Consider the following 16,195-nt stretch of genomic DNA (forward strand, 5'->3'; position numbering starts at 1 on the left):
TTTGCCCTTTTGCATCTATTATCCGCTGCCTACATTAGGTTGTTAAGGTCTGTGTGTGTATCCAGTGGATACAGGCCACTCTAGCTGAGCCCTTGCAAACAGTTGAGATGTTTCTGTTCTCCCACCAGCTCTCACTTAAGGGGTGGTCCTGTTGCTTAAGCCCTCTAAAGCTGGTCCCTCTGGTTCATTCTTTGTGTCTGTTCGGATAATCTGCAGAGGCACCTTAGGAAGAAATTTAAAATCTTAGGCATCTCCAGGAAGTGACAACAGCCAAGTGTTCTCTCCAAGTCTTTCTCTGTTCATCCTGGGAGAAAGCCTTTTGCCCTGGGATTATAAAAGGGCACTTACACACACGTGGGGAGGTCTGCTTGAGCATATAAATACATGGATGCTGGCAGCCTTGCGTGTCATATGCATCAGTGGCATGGCAAGTGTCAGTGCTGAGAAAATGGCGGTGGCACGCTTTTAGCTAAAACCCATTTGACATGCTTTAGTTCAAAGCTCACCGCCTGCTTCCAATGCAGTGCTGGGCACACATGTAAAAATGCCCACAGACATCCACTGTAACTTCCTATGAAGTACCTTGGGTAAACTGCAACCCCCAGATTCCTCCCAGGTGCCACTGCTCCAGCTGCTGCCAGAGGTGGGCTTCCCTTCCCTTCCTGTTCCTGCCTCCAGAGGTAGGAGAGCACATCTGGGGAGCCAGGGGCTCTGGCATCCAAGTGACCTTGTGAGGGAGAGCTCCAAGTGCATTAAGCATGGGGAGGAGGTGCAGATAAGACCCACACGCAACAGGGGAGGTGCATGCAGTGACTGCAGACACCCATGCACTGTGCAGTGCAGGGGGCCTGTGGCCCCTACAGATACAGTCCCTGGCTGCTGAGAAGCTGGACAGCTCTCTACTAACATTTTGCCCTAGGACACGGTTCTGTATGTTTGTACCATTACTGCAGTTCATGCCATAGACAAGCCAGTCAGGCTGCGTCCACTTGCTGGCTGAGCAGCAGCAATGCAGCTGGGAAGGATGACACCGGATACAACTGATCTGTATCAAGCCTCAGGACAACTAGCCCCAACGAAGCAGGAAGGGTAACTGAAGGGATAGGATCAAAGGCAACAGAATACCTGACATCCAGCTGGCAGATGGAAGAGGATGAATCTTCAGAGAAAATATCTGCTAGAGCAACCAGCCGGTGATTCCCTAACAGTAGAGAAACAGAGTGACGTGAGCAGTGAACACTTGTGGCAGGCACCCAGGGAGGGAGGAAGGTGTGCCTGCTGCAGCACGGAGCCAGCTTTTAAGCACTGTCACTGCTGGCAAACTGCTGTGGAAACTAGGTTAAGAGCACATGGAAAAAGGAAAGTTGTGAATCCCTGAATTTTGGGCTTGTTCAGATTGGAGGCCAACAGGTTCTGTGGCCAGCTGGACCGGGGTTTTTCAGCAAATAAGTCTGCTTGCCAAAAACATCATTTGGCAGAACTCTTTGTCAATTTGACATCATTTTTCATCCAAGAAAAGTCAAACACAAAACTGGAAAGAGTCACGTTTTTTTTTTGTTTTGTTTGCTGCCTTTACTGAGCAAAAGGTTTTGTTTTCAATACTGCCAATGGTCAAGGTGAATCCAGGAAAGAACATATTTCAGTTGACCCAAAGCCACGCCTTTTATTTTGGACTGACAGGGGAATTCCTGTCCATGTCTCTCTCCTTGAATTTGGCCAGGAAACCGAAGACCTTGTTTAAGCTAGTCCAGGCCCATAAGATTTCTTGTGCTATCCAAGTCTTTATCTCCCCTGCACCTTTACCTGCTCCCAAAACAATGGTCAAAGCATTAGCAGAGCCAGGTGCCAGAACAAACTCGCTAGGAATCATAACCCCAGAAAGGTATTTTAGGAAGAGCCAAGTCCTGCTGGTTAAACTGGTGCTGAGGGAAAGGGTCTCTACGGTTCACTTGCCTAAAAGCAAATGGTTTCAGCTTCATTTCTCCCTAGTGCCCACCAGACAAATGTTCAGTCACGTTTGGCCTCCTGCCCGTGTCAGTTTTCAACAGCAGCATTTTCAGAGACTACACGTAGGGGTGTTATCGACAGAACTGCTGCTGCACTAGGCTGAAATTACCCACCTACTTCCCAATGCCACAGAAAACAGAAGTCATCAGACAGTGGGTACTGTGTTTCCTCCCCCCAGTATGTGTTGAGCAATGGGTCTGAGCCACCCTGGAAGGCAGCTAGCAGGGAGCTTGTCTAATGTAGCCACCCATTTCATTGCGCTCTTGGTACGTACCGAGTCTGTTTCCAGGTAGTTTGAGGCTCTTCAGAGATGAATTTCTCTTCACTACGTTGATTATTTCAGAGAGGAACTCGGCAGTGGAGCTTTCAAACAGCCGGCAAAAGGAGAATGTGATTTCTGCCAAAACACAGACCGTTCAATACCTTTGTACTATACGTGTAGTTACGGGACATTATTTAATACTTCAGTTACTACTGCAGACATCCTTAAGTACCCTATTTAATGTAGAAGAACAAAAAATCCTGGCTGAGTGCCCAGGGACAAGTTTAAAGGGGATGCTGTAGGTAGGGCTACAAGACACAGATAAAGTCCTAGGAAAAGCAGATTTGAATTGGGTCATGTGATTGTTACATGGCTGATGTACCAAAAGCAAGACACTGTTGTCTCTGTTATGTGAACTGGCTACGGACCCACCCCTTGCATTAGCGGATACATCAAAGCTTGTGCTTTCTCATTCCTCTGAAAATTACAATTTTGTTTTCCCACCTTAGACACAAAGAAAACTGGGGCCCTCTCTTGGAAAAATCTCAGGCAGCCACATCATCAACCTCTGCATTCAAAGTAGTCCTTCCAGACAAGAGTTTACCTTGGAGGATGGGGTCCTGAAGCAGGAGGAGGACTTCTTCCTGATGGTCAGCCAGGTTGACATCATGGAAGCTCAGCTTCTTCAGGTCTGGGTTGCGCTCTGCCAGGAAGAGTGGATCAGTAAAGGATCCTATGCCTCCTGTGTGTTAAAAAAACCTGGGGCTGCCTGCTGCCTAATGCTCACACAGCTGGATGTCGTGAGGAGTAAGGGGGCACTTCTCAGCAACAAATTCTGCTGTCAGATTCATGCAGGGCAGCAACACATCCCCATCACTTTTGGCTAAACCAAGACAGGGAAGAAAATTCCTACTGGTTTTGTGATTCTGCATCGCTGTGGGACCAGGCATGTGCACAGCCCAGAGAAAAACCCAGAAATCAAGTTTTCAGCCTCCTACGCTAGGTGCCAAAGTGAGGCGCTTGTGAAAGCTGAACCCAGAGCTTGCAGCTCCAGGCCACAGAAAAGCACACACTAGAACTGTAAGGGGAGGAACGGGACTGATGGGCGCACACAGAAGAGGCTGCTTGTTGAGGACTATTATACTTTCAGCACGAGATGCTCCTTTGATGGTTTTTAGCAGGGTACCTTTGAGTGCCTGCAGAAGCAGCCCGAACTCCTGGGGACATGGTAGTGCTGCGCTATCTAGGGACAGCTGCTGGAGAGATCTCGAGGCTTTCAAGACAGGCAGCAGGAGCGCAGTCTGCAGTGGTTCTCTGGGGAACCGGATCTCCAGCTGTTCCAGGCAGCTCTCTGCGGAGCAGGGAGAAAAAGGTTCTGCTTGTCAACACGTTCCTGCAAAAAACACCTGAATCTCAGAGAAACTGTCCTCTGCCAGCACAGGCTTGTCATTCAGATGTGCAGCCTACGCCTATTGCCAGGCATCTGGGCCTACAGGACCGTAATGAGTATAAGCATCCCAGGAGAAAAATCTCCTGAAGTCCCGTTCCAAAAGTGTTTGGAGGCCCACGTACCAGCCACTTCAATAGGACACAAAAGCCTGATGCTATGTCTATGCTGTGGCTGAAGGAACCACCCCCACCCAGCTTCTCCCTTGGTGTGCAGAAGCAACGTGGCAGGGGCACTCCAGGTTGTCACTCACCAGCATGGTACTAGCGGCCACTCCTCAGGGTGTCCTCCCTACCTTTTTCCCAGGGTTTATGGTCTGGGAGCAGGAGTGGAAGGCTGGGGCTTATTCCCTCAATGGAGCATCCAAACCTTCTACTGCCCTGCCGCAGACATGCTTCGTAAGTGCCAAACTCCCGTTCTGAACAATAACCTCTTAGTCTCCACTATCATGGCAGCAAGTGGAGTTTTCCTTCTACTCTCCAGGGTTTAACAGCTCAGTCAATAACATGTACCAAAGCGAGTGTGAAGAGAAGGCCAGTGCCAGCCTTGGTGACATGCTGGCTGCTCATGCAACGCATGGGGAAGTGGGATGGCAGGCACTTTCTACACTCGCTGTAGGCTCTGTCTGGCCTTGCAAACGCTGCCATCGTGCTCTGTTGATATTTTACGTGTCAAATACAGACACTCCTTGGGAACGATTTAGATCAGACATATTCACCTCCCTTCCCGTGGGCCAGGTCTGGCTCAGAGCCATGTCATCCAGCCCACTAGGGTCTCCAAGGGTCCAGACATTTGATGCAGCGGGAGGGGGAGAGTGGTGGCAGCAATAATCACTATTTCCCTGGTGCCAAGTATCCAGACTCATGGGAGCCCTGCAGGCTGGTTAATGTGGCCCTGTGCCTCTGATCACAACAGTGTGCATCCAGACCTGGACACACAGGGTTGAACCAGCAAGCCCGATGCCACCCATGGACTGACCTCACACGCTGGCCCTGTGCAGACGGACTCCACGCTACTCATCTAGCCCATGGGGCCAGAAGATCGGGTGCCACCGGTTTAGACAGGGCTGATCCTAAGATTTCCTAACAGCTTTTCTAGCACTGCTCTTCTGATTCAAAAGGAGACTGAATACACACCTTCCTGGGGTTATTTGACCCAAGCAGTCTTTCCTGCCCAGAGCAGCAGGGCTGGACCTGACAATCCCATGAGGTCCCTTCTAGCCCCAAACTTCTGTGAATCTGCAATTCTGTGACTGAATTTTGTGCCCTGTGACACGGGCCTAAATTGGAAAGGAATGGTCACCACTAGCTAAATGCAAGCGGAGCCAGCAGCTGGACACCTCGCTGTATGCACAGCAAGTGGAGTCTCCTACTTTCTATAGAGAGCAAAATCTCTGTTATTTGGAGCTAGTTCTCTACCTGGGATCTCCTCCAAGGAGCTCAGACTGCCTTCTGGCCTACTCCCCTCAAGGTGGTGTTTGAGATCGAAGCTGACGGAGAGTGTGCGGAGCCAGGGGAAGGCGCTCAGGATGCAGTGAACAAGCTCCACTGAAGGGACATGCGAGAAGACATCGCTCACACGCACCACGCGAAGGCGGCGGTCGTTGTGGTGAGACAGGGCCCGGAGCCCAGACAGGATGCAGAAGATATTAGCACCTAGGCCTGAAACCGACAATTCAAGAGAAAGCGAGAGGAGCATCAGATGCACGTGTGTAGATTCAGTATGGCCAACACCAATGCATGGCAGAGGCTATGCAAGTCACTGATGGTTTAGTCTGGCTACTCAACTGAGTAACTGGGGAAAAAGGGCTTTATTCACAAACCATGACACATAAGACAGGTTCAATCCCTCCCTCTGGCTAATAGTCTTGAACCTACAAATCCCTCCTCCCAGGAATGTGCCCCATCCATGAGACTGCTGGCTGTTCTGGGATGGGACAAGCCATCTCTCACCATCCTACTTTATATAAGCTGTGGCGGACCAGTAGGAGATGCTCCTGCATTGAGCCGCCCACCTCCCTGCGCCCGCCCACCTTCCAGGCTCCAAATGCCTCCCTAGGGGCACCTTACCACCCTGTTTGCTCTAGAGTTATCCTGTAATACTTCTCTATCCTGTACTCTTCCCCAAGCCTTCCCTCTGTAACCAATAAAGTTCTTCACGGTACCAAACGTGGTGGACTTGTTGGGAAAGGCATGCCTCTGTGCCCCCTTGGTCCGGCTGACTAAGGGAGGCTACTTTTTGTGCTTCAGGCTAGAGGAAACACCCCAAGCTTTTGCAGTGGGTCAAGCACCCTCAAGGACTACAAGTCCTGCGTATCCCGGGGGGACAGGGTTTAGAAACAGTCCAGACCCCTGGGTGGCAGCGGCTACATTACCCCTAGGCTAGCGAGTGTGCTCCAGGAAGGGGGTCAGCCGGATGTAAGGCGCCCCTAGGGAGGCATTCGGAGCCTGGAAGGTGGTCAGGCGCAGGGAGGTGGGCTTTCCCTGGAGTAAGACGGGAAGTCCTCTGGCAAGCTGGGCACACTCACCACTAGGCCAGGGATTCACAGCATTTTTTTTTTTGCCAGGTCAGGGCTGATCAGACTTTGCAAACAGGAAAGCTGACTCAATGCTCAGCCTAACTGTCCTCTTCCGTTTCATTTATGCCACTCCTAGCTATACTGAACTGTTCTGTAAGCCAGCAGGTTTACACAGTCTGGTTCCTTCCTCAAAACTGAAGCTACCATGGGATATTTTTAATGTGCTGTAAGCAATTCCCACTATTGAAAATCAGTCCCTTTTCTTCCCAATTATGTACTGGCATCTTAGCATCTTTTTCCTCTGACATAAGAGGAGTGGGGAACCCTGAACTGGGCATAAATCCTGATGCTACTGACCACGGTTTCTCTGCTGTGTTTCCTACTTAATCAAGTTTTTTCTGGTTTGAAATACCTTTGATAATTCTTTCTTTAGGGTGAGGTTAATTAAAGTGCCAGTAATACCTGTTGCACCCAACTATCATTTCAGTGTAGATGCCAGCAGCTGTTAGAACTTTTCTTAGGTTGAAAACCAAATTGTTGTACACCTGGAATTAAACATTCTGCTTTTACTAACCATTGTAGGAGAGAACTAGGCTTTCTAAAGAGGTCCAAGAGCTCAGCAGGTTACCCAGAGTCCGACATGCGTCCCCAGTCAGAGGGACGGAGAACAACTCCAACGTGGCTATGCTTCGGAAGGGAGCTGCAGCTTTCAGAGAGAGAATCCCAGAAGAGCCTCCTCTTCCCATGCAGCCCAAACTCTCACAGCTAAGACGGTCTGCTGGGGTACTGGCCAAACTATCAAGGTTTTCTCTTTCGTGGACACTTTCATTGAGTGTCTCTGTTGCTGCCTCTCTAGCAACAGTGAAGACAAAGTCATAAAGGTCTTCTGGATCTGCACACAATCCCCAATTTCTCCTGGGGCTGCGGCGCTTCCTCCTTGATGAACACTTAAGCTTTTTGTGAGGCGTTCGGAGAGCAGGGCCAGCTGAAGACCTTTCTGATGGGGAAGACGACTCCCTTTCAGCATTGTACTGCTCGGGGGGCATTGTGCAGCTCACATCATGACACACTCGGTTCCGCAAAGGATGGTTCCTCAAGCCATAGAGCATCGGGGTTTTAGAGCCACTGCTTCCTTTGAGCTCTGTTGAAGCTTTTGGGTCTGGATTGGCTTCTGCAGGGACTTTGGTGGAAGCATTTTGGATCTTTATGCTACTGGACTCATGACTGCCATGTTGGCCCATCTCTAGTTTCTCAGTATGTCCATGGCACAGATGCTTTGAGTCTACCAGGTCATCTTGAGTTGACTTTTGGGTCTGGGAATCAGGTTCCTTTCTGCAAAGGCTGCATGGGCCACAATGGTGCATAAGTGTCTTACTTGGATGCCAAAACCCAGCGCTCATGCTCAGAATGAGGACCAAGAGCACCGTGTCAGGAACAGGCCAGGAATACACGGACACCTGGTTGACAGCCCCGTGGTGGATCAGGCGATGAAGCAGCAAGCTCAACGAGTGTCTAATGGACAAGTCGGAGGACAGCAGGTGACGAAACTTCAAGGTTTTCAAGCAGCCGGCCAGGTTTTCTACAACTCTCCGGTTGCGCTCAGCAGTGAGCTCTGTCACCCCCTGCAGCATGTTGAGGATGGTGAGCTGGGTCACGTGTTGTGAGCTGTGGAGCAAGGGTGAAAAACGATCGTCGTTCAGGCGCTGATCTGAAGAAACATCCAAGACTCCATGAAGGATGTTCGAGAAGAAAGTTTCAAGGAACTTCTTCCTCCAGCAGGTTATGTGCTGCAATAAAATTATCACAGTTAATTGATTTCCATTTAAAGAAGGGCACAGAATGTATAAAGTGTAGTAGCCCTTCTTGTTGGAAGAGGCTGTATAAATACAACATAAAGTGATTTCCAGCAAGTCTTGAAGACCCTGATAATACTTTGGTTCCTCACCTCGCAAATGCTTACACACATCAAAAGTCCCAGGAACAACATTATGCATAATCTTATTAAGCAAGTGAGGTATCAATGAAATATGAAATAGGACACAAAGCTGACACCCCAAACACAGCTCATCAACAGATTTCCAACTCACCTCCGACTTGGGTGGCCTGGTTTTCATTACATCGTTCCAGAGTTTGCGCCATATTGGCTGAGTTGAGAGTCCTGAAAAACAAACCAAATCCTCCATTTCTAAAGCTCCCTCTTCAAGTTTCACAACCTTTTTGTACCAAATGAGATTCAAAAGCAGAGCCGCAAAATGTTACCTCTTTAGGGGGATAAAATTCAGAGCACTAAATTCTGCCTTTTTTAAAGGGGCAGGAAAAAAGTACACGTCTTTTAAAGAATGTTTACCATCCAACATTTTTGGATGTTACCTGTATATATCATATACTAGCAAAACTAAAACCAACAGTGATCTAATCCATTTCTCAGCAGTAATGCCACCTTTATCCACTTAGCTTTTTAAAAAATTTATTCTGGACAACATTTATTTTCACTGTTAGATTCTCATATACTAGAAAAAGACAAAATTTGGGTGGCAGAAACAGCTGCATTAGTATGAAGTCAGGCGGAAGATAAGGCGGGGTGGCACGTTGAAGGCTCGTGCTTGTCAGAACTGGTTAGTTTTTTCAGGCAACAACTTACTTTGGCAGAGGCTAGGAATGGACCGCCTGGATTGCAACTGCTGCAAGTAATATCGACGGTTACCAAAACTTCTACTTGCATGTAGGCGAGTAAGAATTTTTTTTGTATGTCAACATTTCATTTCTACAAAACCAAGATATAGGGGGAAATTTCCTTGGGGCACAAGTCCTGTTCCTCTGTGAGCACAACCATCTCACTCCCTCCACGTTACACTCTGCTGTCCTTTCACAGTACCTGATGAAGTGAATGTGGGTTCAGAAAAAACTTATGTTCTCTCTCTTGGTCTTATTGTTAGCATATAAAGCTGCACATCTGTTCTGTATCACCACATCACCTGCCATTTGCAGACTTCTGAGCTCTTATTTAAAAAGAGAAAAGATGCACAAAATACTTTGAGCGCTTTAGTCCCAGTTACTTGTGACATAATTAACTGGCGAATCATGCAATAAATATAGACCGTCCACAAGTTCAAAATAATTATTACATGACAAAAACAACTATCCAGCTATTAAAAAAAGAGCCAACAGCTATAAAGTCAGTGCTTTAAAATGTGTAACAGCTCTACAGCTCCAGAGCAGCGATGCTCAACCCATTCTTGATATTAATTTTCTACATATTTTAGGGGCCCCGTAGACCAGATAGAATGGCCTAGCGGGCCACATCCAGCCCGCCCCGCCCTGATGGACCACGCACCGGCCTACCAGGCAAGGAGTCTGAGTGCCATTGCTCAAGAGCAAACTAGATTCTCTAGCTTTAATCTGAACATGTAATCCTACGCGTCCTACCACAGATTCAGATAATTGAAGCTGGAGAGAAACCAGCTAGAGGCTCGTTACATGTTTTCAAGCACCCGTATCGACACTCGTCTGCTCTTTTCCTAGCCGGATGGTCGTTTTGAAGGGGGTGCAATCGTTACTTTCTGTACTCAAATAGATCGCGTGACCGACCAGTCAACTGCATGAGCATGACTCGGTCTTCGGCCGATCATGTGATCCATTCGCGCATGGCATGCTCAGGACTTTGCACACGTAGGGTTGCTGACTGTTCAAATCGATCCCAGGAGGTTTCCACAACGTTTTAGATTACAGCGAGTAGACGTGATGTCAGGAAGGCCAACGCCCACGACTTGGACATTTTAAAAACCCGCCGCATGAATCAGATTCGACATTTTTCTTTTAATGAATGCCCTCTCATTTATCTCCTTGGTGACTCTCCCACAGGTTTATACCCAATTCCCAGAGTGTCGGCAACCCTACGCGTAGCCAGTCTATATGTAACACGTAATGGGGTGCGGGGAGCTGAGAGACAAACATCTTCCTGTTAGTGGGCCTCTGTTTGAGAAGCCAGCCTGCGGCGGGCAAACGCCAGCACCCGTTACATATATTGTGTCACTCCACGCCTAAACAGTGTGATCCCTGTGCGAAGCCACGGGCGCGCCTGATGTGTGTCGGGTAGCTATGAAAATGGGTCGAAAATAGCCGAGCAGCCACGAAAATGAGTTGAAAACGGTTGAGCAGCCACAGAAATGGCCAAGCAGCCACGAAGGCCCCGGCTGTGCCAACCTTTGCTCGCGGCGGCGTCCTCGGCGCGCTCCAGGTAGTAGACGTTGAGCAGGGGCAGGAGGCCGTGCAGGATGTGGGCAGGCAGCGCTGGGGGGGAGAAACAGGCGTGAGGCGCAGTCAGGACAAGGGGGGTTAATCTGGAGCAGGGTGGTCCCGTGTAAACGCATCCCCCGGGCACCCCCTTACCCCAGACCTCGCTCTCCAGGGCCCCCATGCTGGAGCTCACCGCCGCCCCGCTCAGCGCGAAGAGGCTGGGGGGGCCGCTCCCCGGCTCCTCCATGGCGGCGCCTCGGAGACGGGACTAGGCCAGGCGGAGGGCACTCAGCAGCGCCGCCATCTTGGGCAGAGGTAGGAAATGGCGTGGAACAGGCGCCATCTTGGGAGGGTTGGCGGCAGCCTATGAGCGGCCGCCTTGGGGAGCCGCCATCTTGGGAGGGGCGGGACAGCCTATGAGTGGCCGTTTTGGAGAGTTGCTATTTTGGGATTGTTGGAGACAGCCTATGCGCGGGTGTCTCGGGCAGCCGCCATCTTGGGAGGGTCAAGGTGCTGCCTAGAGCAACCACCATCTGGGGCAGGTCAGGGTGCAGTGTAAGGGAGTCATTAGTTTTGGCCAGGTCTCGGGCTTGGTTTAAGAGAGGCATCCTTTTGGGTAGATCAGAAGAGCGGCCTACAGGAGAAGCCGTTTGAGTCAAGTCAGGAATACAGCGTCTACGAAGACGCCATCTTGGGCAGCTCAGGGGCACGGCCAATGTGAACCGCCATCTTGAGAAGGTCAGAGAACACCTATGGGGCGCCATCTTGAGAAGGTTCGAGGCACCGCTTATTTTTGCCGCCATCTTGGGCAGGTCAAGAGTCCGGCCTATGCGAGCCGCCATCTTGTTTGCGTCATAAAAAGGCGCCATCTTGACCCCGTCTTAGCGTGGCTGGGTTTCCGCTTCCAGGAGGAGGGGAAGGTGGCTCCTTCCGGTGACTGACCCTGCAGAGTCCTTCTGTGGCGGATATGGGGCTGCGCGACGAGGAGGAGCTCGAGGGCCGCCGCGGGGACCCCCAGGTGATGCCCCCTCTCCTGCTCCACCCCTTCCCCGGAGCGCCGCGGGGTGACCCCTGCCGGCCCCCGTACTGCCTGCCGCTCCCCGTGCTGCGCGCTTCTGGCGCCCCCAGCAGGCGGCGCGACCTCCGCGCGAATCGCTCCTACTTAACGCGATACATGTCACGTGTCAGGGGGATGTCAGATATAGCGGAGCCCCTTCAACCCCAGCCCTGGGGGCATGCGAGACCCGGTTGGGAGGTGTTATCCACTGGTGGATTTAATTGTTGTGATGGTATTTTAAGGGTGAGATTATGAAAGTGGTGCTGCCTGGGGTGTGCGGGCAGCTGGTTCATCCCGAAGTGGGTCTGTAAAATTTGGCCGGATCCTCTTGTGTAGTCCCTTCCACCCCCCCACATCATCTACGACATTGAAATGCACACGAGGAATTTTTGTAAGTTGTATCCTTTCCCATCTTTCCCCAGGAGGAGGAGGAAGAGGAGGAGGAGGAAGAGCTAGTGGTAAGAAATAAAAGTTTGGAAATACCCATCCTTGGGTGGAGGGGACACAAGGAGTAGGCCCTGTTTCCATCATACTGTGCTTTGTCACAGTCTACTCCGAAAGTTTTAATTACGACTTAATTCCTATATGTGATAGGTGCCACGTATTTAAATCAAAATGCAAAAATCTAGAACTGGTGCTCTGGAGAGAGGATGCCTCTTACAATAGCTGAAATAAAAGTCTCTTTCTGCAAGCTTTTGGGCTTATGTGACCTTCATCTGGCTCAGGGAAAATTTTTAAAGATGGTAAAAAGTCCCCCTAGCTAGGCAGTTAACTCTTATTTTTTGCACAGAGGGAGTTGAGGGTGGAAGTCTGGTCCCTTTGGGTCCATGCTGGTGTCTCTAAATTTAAAGTACATTTAAGTTTGTGCTCGCACCTTATTTCACATGATGACTCTGAGTTAAACTGGTTTTTATCTTAATTGGCAACTCACTCTAAACCAATACTGAGCTAAAAGCAAGGTGCATGGTAGGGGAGAAGAATATTGAGGGAGCTAATATTTGCTGCGCAGTAAGAGATATTTTGGCCATGAGTTGAATGTAACCTGGTCTTCAGGAACTCGGTAGGCACGTGCTTGCAGGTGCAACTTTATGACCCTATTTGATGGGTGTGTAATCATGTGGGTAACCCTGGAAGTCTGCTGGGGAATGAGATCAGGATTCCCACGGCCGGTTCTTCATCTGACTGTGTAAAATACTCTGCAAGAGATGAGAGACTCTGTCTTTAATTTTGCCTTCAGGACCCCCTGACTAAGATACGGGAGCAGTGCGAGAAGCTGGAGAAATGCGTGAAGACCAAGGAACTCCTGGATCAGTGCAACTCTCGGGTGTCCTCAAGGACTCGTACGGAAGAGGAGTGCACGGAGGAGCTCTTTGACTTCCTGCATGCCAGGGACCACTGCGTAAGGCCCAAGTTGTACTCGGGGGTGTTGCTGCCCCTTAGAGCTACCTGAAGAGACTGGTTCATTGACAGATCAGGGTCTGTAGGAAAATTAGGCTGTTAAAAATATAAAATGAAGTCCTGCTAGTCTGTTCACCTGCAGCAACTTGTTTGAAACACCGTTGACTCCTTGTTACCTTCACTTTTCCTCTCACATTATGTTAATATTCAATATTAATATCATATAATATATTGATATTGAGATGGAGATATATTGGGGTGTGTGTGTGTTTTTTTTAGAGCTGGAAGGGACCTTTCAAGATCATCAGGTCCAGCCCTCTGCCCAAATTAAGTTGGGGAAACTCTTATTTATGGCCAAGAGACCATTGTGGCTACGGTTCTGTTTCCTCTGCTTCAATCCAGGGGTCCCAAACCACAAAAGCAAGATTGTGTTGTCTGTCTGTGTGCTGAGCATCTGTTTTTGTTACTGAATACTTTCTTCACCATTGTCTCTTCCAGGTGGCTCACAAACTCTTCAACAGTCTGAAGTAAATGTTGGGAACGTGTCTTGCCATCCGACTCAGTGGCTCAGCTGAAAATCTGTGCAGGTTCTGTTTGGATTCAAGGTGCTGCTTGCTGCCCGTCACTGAACGTGTGATGTGCGTGTGCAACGGCACTCCGACACTTGTGCACTGATCTTGACGCTTCATCTGTATCTGACTGTACAGCTCTAGCGACACCATCTTGTTCTGTGGTTTGCCATAATAAACATTCAAGGTTCCTGTAGAAGCATCTTTAATTTCATGATTTATAGAGGAGGACCTTTTATCTTTAGACTGATTCTTAACTGATTATTTTTTAGGGAAGCTGGGAGTTCTCTGCACCCCAGAGACATCTCCCCTAGTGGGAATTTCCTTGTACACGCTCTTACTTAACAGCTGGCCAGAATCATATGGTTATACATCCTTTGTGTCCATTGCAGCTGTGAAGATCTTTCTAGGTCCCGTTACATAGTTTCCATTCTTTGAGTAACTTGGGGCCAGATGGGGCTCCGTTTTTAACCTGCTGCTGTCTGTTAATTGGAAGCAAGACTCAAGGTAGCTTTTAAAAGCCCCTTCTTTACCAAAGATGCTTGTGCTACCTTCGTAACCTACCTGAGTACAGGACTAGAACACTGGTTTTTGTTTTTACATAATGAGCCTTATGCTTGTAAGCAAAGGGTAGCACAGCCCCACACTAAAGCTGTAGCCAAGAGTGGCCTGTTCAACTGCATATTTAATGAGAAATGATTCTAGCCCGGCTTCGCTGCAGCTTCCCCAGCAAAACCTTGTTGGCTTTGCAAAAATGTACAGGCAATTGCGCTGTAGGGAAAGAGCCTGGCAGCGATGTATTGGATCAGCAGGTAATGCAAGGGGCTGTGACCGTTTTGTATGCTGCAATGCAAATCTGGCTGTAATCTTGTGCAGAATGGTGCGTCTTTTTTTTTTAATGGGGGGGGGTGTCTTTTAAAGACAAGTTGCTGCATCCAAGACCTCTCTGCGTTGTTCCCACTTACTCACCAGTTTATGATCTGACCATTATCCTGGTGCCCTACTTGCAGACAGGGTTAAGATACTGCCTTATTTTGGATGCACACTTTGACACCTGTGGAGGGAGGGAGGGGGGTGTTTTATCTGTAGGCTGATGTTCAACACTTCTGGAAAAGCTGGGATGTCTCTAGGGTGTCAGGCCAGGGTACCCAGAAGCACTGACTGTTTCTAGATGCTTGGGAATCTGTGCCCAGGAAGCTGTTTGGCTTGATTTCCCCAGTACCTGTGGTTTCACTTTTAAACTGCAGGAGTGAGGGTATTTTTTGTTTGTTTGTAACATCCAGTTAATATTCATATTGATGTTGTCAGGAATCCACTGGGACTTGACTCATTCAGGATTTTTGGCTGCTCTGAAACTTCAAAGCAGCTGCAATTGGACATATCTCATTCTAAAGCTTAACTGCTATAGTCTGTCTATCGCAGTCATATTCCCTAATTCTATCCATAATAGCAGAGAAGATGTATTAAATAAGTGAAACCTCACTTATAACCTTGGCAGACAAGGTTATTTAGGTAAACCTGGTATCTTTTATTAGACCAACTCAAATAGTTGGGGGAAAAAATTCTTTGCAAGCTTTTGGGCACAAGCACCCTTCCTCGGGGGGTTAAATCCCTATTTGCTTTCTCTTTGCCATTCGGTATTTTGTAAACCCTTCTCATATCCCTGCCTCAAGCATCTCTCTTCTAAATTGACCGGTCCTTTGTCAGGGTGTTTGTGCCCAAAAGCTTGCAAAGATTTTTTTCCCCCCAACTATTTGATTTGGTCTAATAAAAGATACCAGATTTACTTAAAGAACCTGGTCTGTCAATGTCCTTAGACCAACACGGCGGCAACCTATGGCCCTGACTCATAACCGTGGCATTCATATAGCATTTGAGGGGGGCAGCCTCATTTGAGAAGGAAGGTGTGAATACTAAAGGGCAAACGCTATTTGAGGGTGTGAGAATGAAATGTATTAAGACTGGTCTTCATGCCTCCAAAATGAAATAGAGAAGGGCAGCAAGGATGATGAGTGGTGTGGAGGGGCTTCTCCAGGAGGAGACGCTAGAGATGCCAGACATGGTCAAGTTAGAAAAGAGATGCTTGAGGGGTAAGGGGGGACATGAGAAGGGTTTACAAAATACTGAATGGTGAAGAGAACGAAATAGGAGAAAGCAAATTCTCTCACCAGACGGAACCGAGGCTTCACAAAATGAAACTAGTACAAAGTCTAAAACAAAAACTCCCCGCTCTTTTTCCACCCAGCGTGTCATTCGAGGGTTGGGGGGGCAGGGGGACTTGTTTGCACCAGATGTGGTGCAAGCTGGATTCAGAAATGGATTGGACGTGTGCTCAGAGGAAAGGGGCATCGCTCGTTATTGAGCGCAGGAGTGAGGGGCATTAGAAATTCCTCCACCTTCAATGCTGGAGGCCGCAAGCGGGAAAGGAACAAAGGAAGAAAACTCACGCCCTATTCACTCTTGCTTTCAGCATCTGCTCTCTACCCCGTGTGACGGTTGTTTCCCAGGGTCTTGGTCCTGCGAGTTTAGCCACCAAACCCACCTGAGGTGCAACCCTGGTGCTTCAGACATTTTAAAAACCTGCTGGACTCCTGCGTGAATCTGATTCAATACTGAATGTTTATTTTAATGAATGCCTGATCATTTATCTCCCAAGTGACCCTCAGCAGTCCCCTGGAGACTTATCTCTAATTCCTGCAGA

General features: G+C 48.9%; 2 protein-coding genes across 5 annotated transcripts in view; one reads left to right on the plus strand and one right to left on the minus strand.

Moving 5' to 3' along the window:
• LRRC41 (leucine rich repeat containing 41) overlaps positions 1-10,798 on the minus strand; it is a 25,478-nt gene extending 14,680 nt beyond the window's left edge. For 3 of the 4 annotated variants that reach the window (XM_090050197.1, XM_090050195.1, XM_090050196.1), the window contains exons 1-9: positions 10,624-10,785; positions 10,438-10,524; positions 8,322-8,392; positions 6,809-8,021; positions 5,135-5,377; positions 3,456-3,620; positions 2,874-2,972; positions 2,282-2,404; positions 1,126-1,201 (exon numbers count right to left, since the gene is read on the minus strand). In XM_090050197.1, the coding sequence (XP_089906323.1) occupies positions 1,126-1,201; positions 2,282-2,404; positions 2,874-2,972; positions 3,456-3,620; positions 5,135-5,377; positions 6,809-8,021; positions 8,322-8,392; positions 10,438-10,524; positions 10,624-10,717 (2,171 nt within the window). In that variant the 5' untranslated portion in view covers positions 10,718-10,785. Of the gene's footprint in view, positions 1-1,125; positions 1,202-2,281; positions 2,405-2,873; positions 2,973-3,455; positions 3,621-5,134; positions 5,378-6,808; positions 8,022-8,321; positions 8,393-9,109; positions 9,234-10,437; positions 10,525-10,623 lie in introns of all 4 variants that reach the window. The other variant, XM_090050198.1, reaches the window with a different exon arrangement.
• A 568-nt stretch (positions 10,799-11,366) lies between these two features.
• Positions 11,367-13,693, plus strand: UQCRH (ubiquinol-cytochrome c reductase hinge protein). Its single transcript, XM_090050201.1, has 4 exons — positions 11,367-11,488; positions 11,950-11,985; positions 12,765-12,926; positions 13,424-13,693. Exons 1-4 carry the CDS (start codon positions 11,438-11,440, stop codon positions 13,454-13,456), a joined length of 282 nt encoding a protein of 93 aa, XP_089906327.1. The 5' UTR covers positions 11,367-11,437; the 3' UTR covers positions 13,457-13,693.
• The last annotated feature ends 2,502 nt before the right edge of the window (positions 13,694-16,195 follow it).

Source organism: Crocodylus siamensis, chromosome 5, assembly GCF_052110815.1.
Source record: "Crocodylus siamensis isolate JL-2025a chromosome 5, ASM5211081v1, whole genome shotgun sequence".
Taxonomy (NCBI): Eukaryota; Metazoa; Chordata; order Crocodylia; family Crocodylidae; genus Crocodylus; species Crocodylus siamensis.

Excerpts from the sequence above, each read along its gene's own strand:
- UQCRH (XM_090050201.1), top strand. The coding sequence starts at position 11,438 with ATGGGGCTGCGCGACGAGGAGGAGCTCGAGGGCCGCCGCGGGGACCCC. Across the intron at positions 11,489-11,949 it reads GCCGCCGCGGGGACCCCCAG|GAGGAGGAGGAAGAGGAGGA; the intron begins GTGATGCCCCCT and ends ATCTTTCCCCAG. Across the intron at positions 12,927-13,423 it reads TGCATGCCAGGGACCACTGC|GTGGCTCACAAACTCTTCAA; the intron begins GTAAGGCCCAAG and ends TGTCTCTTCCAG.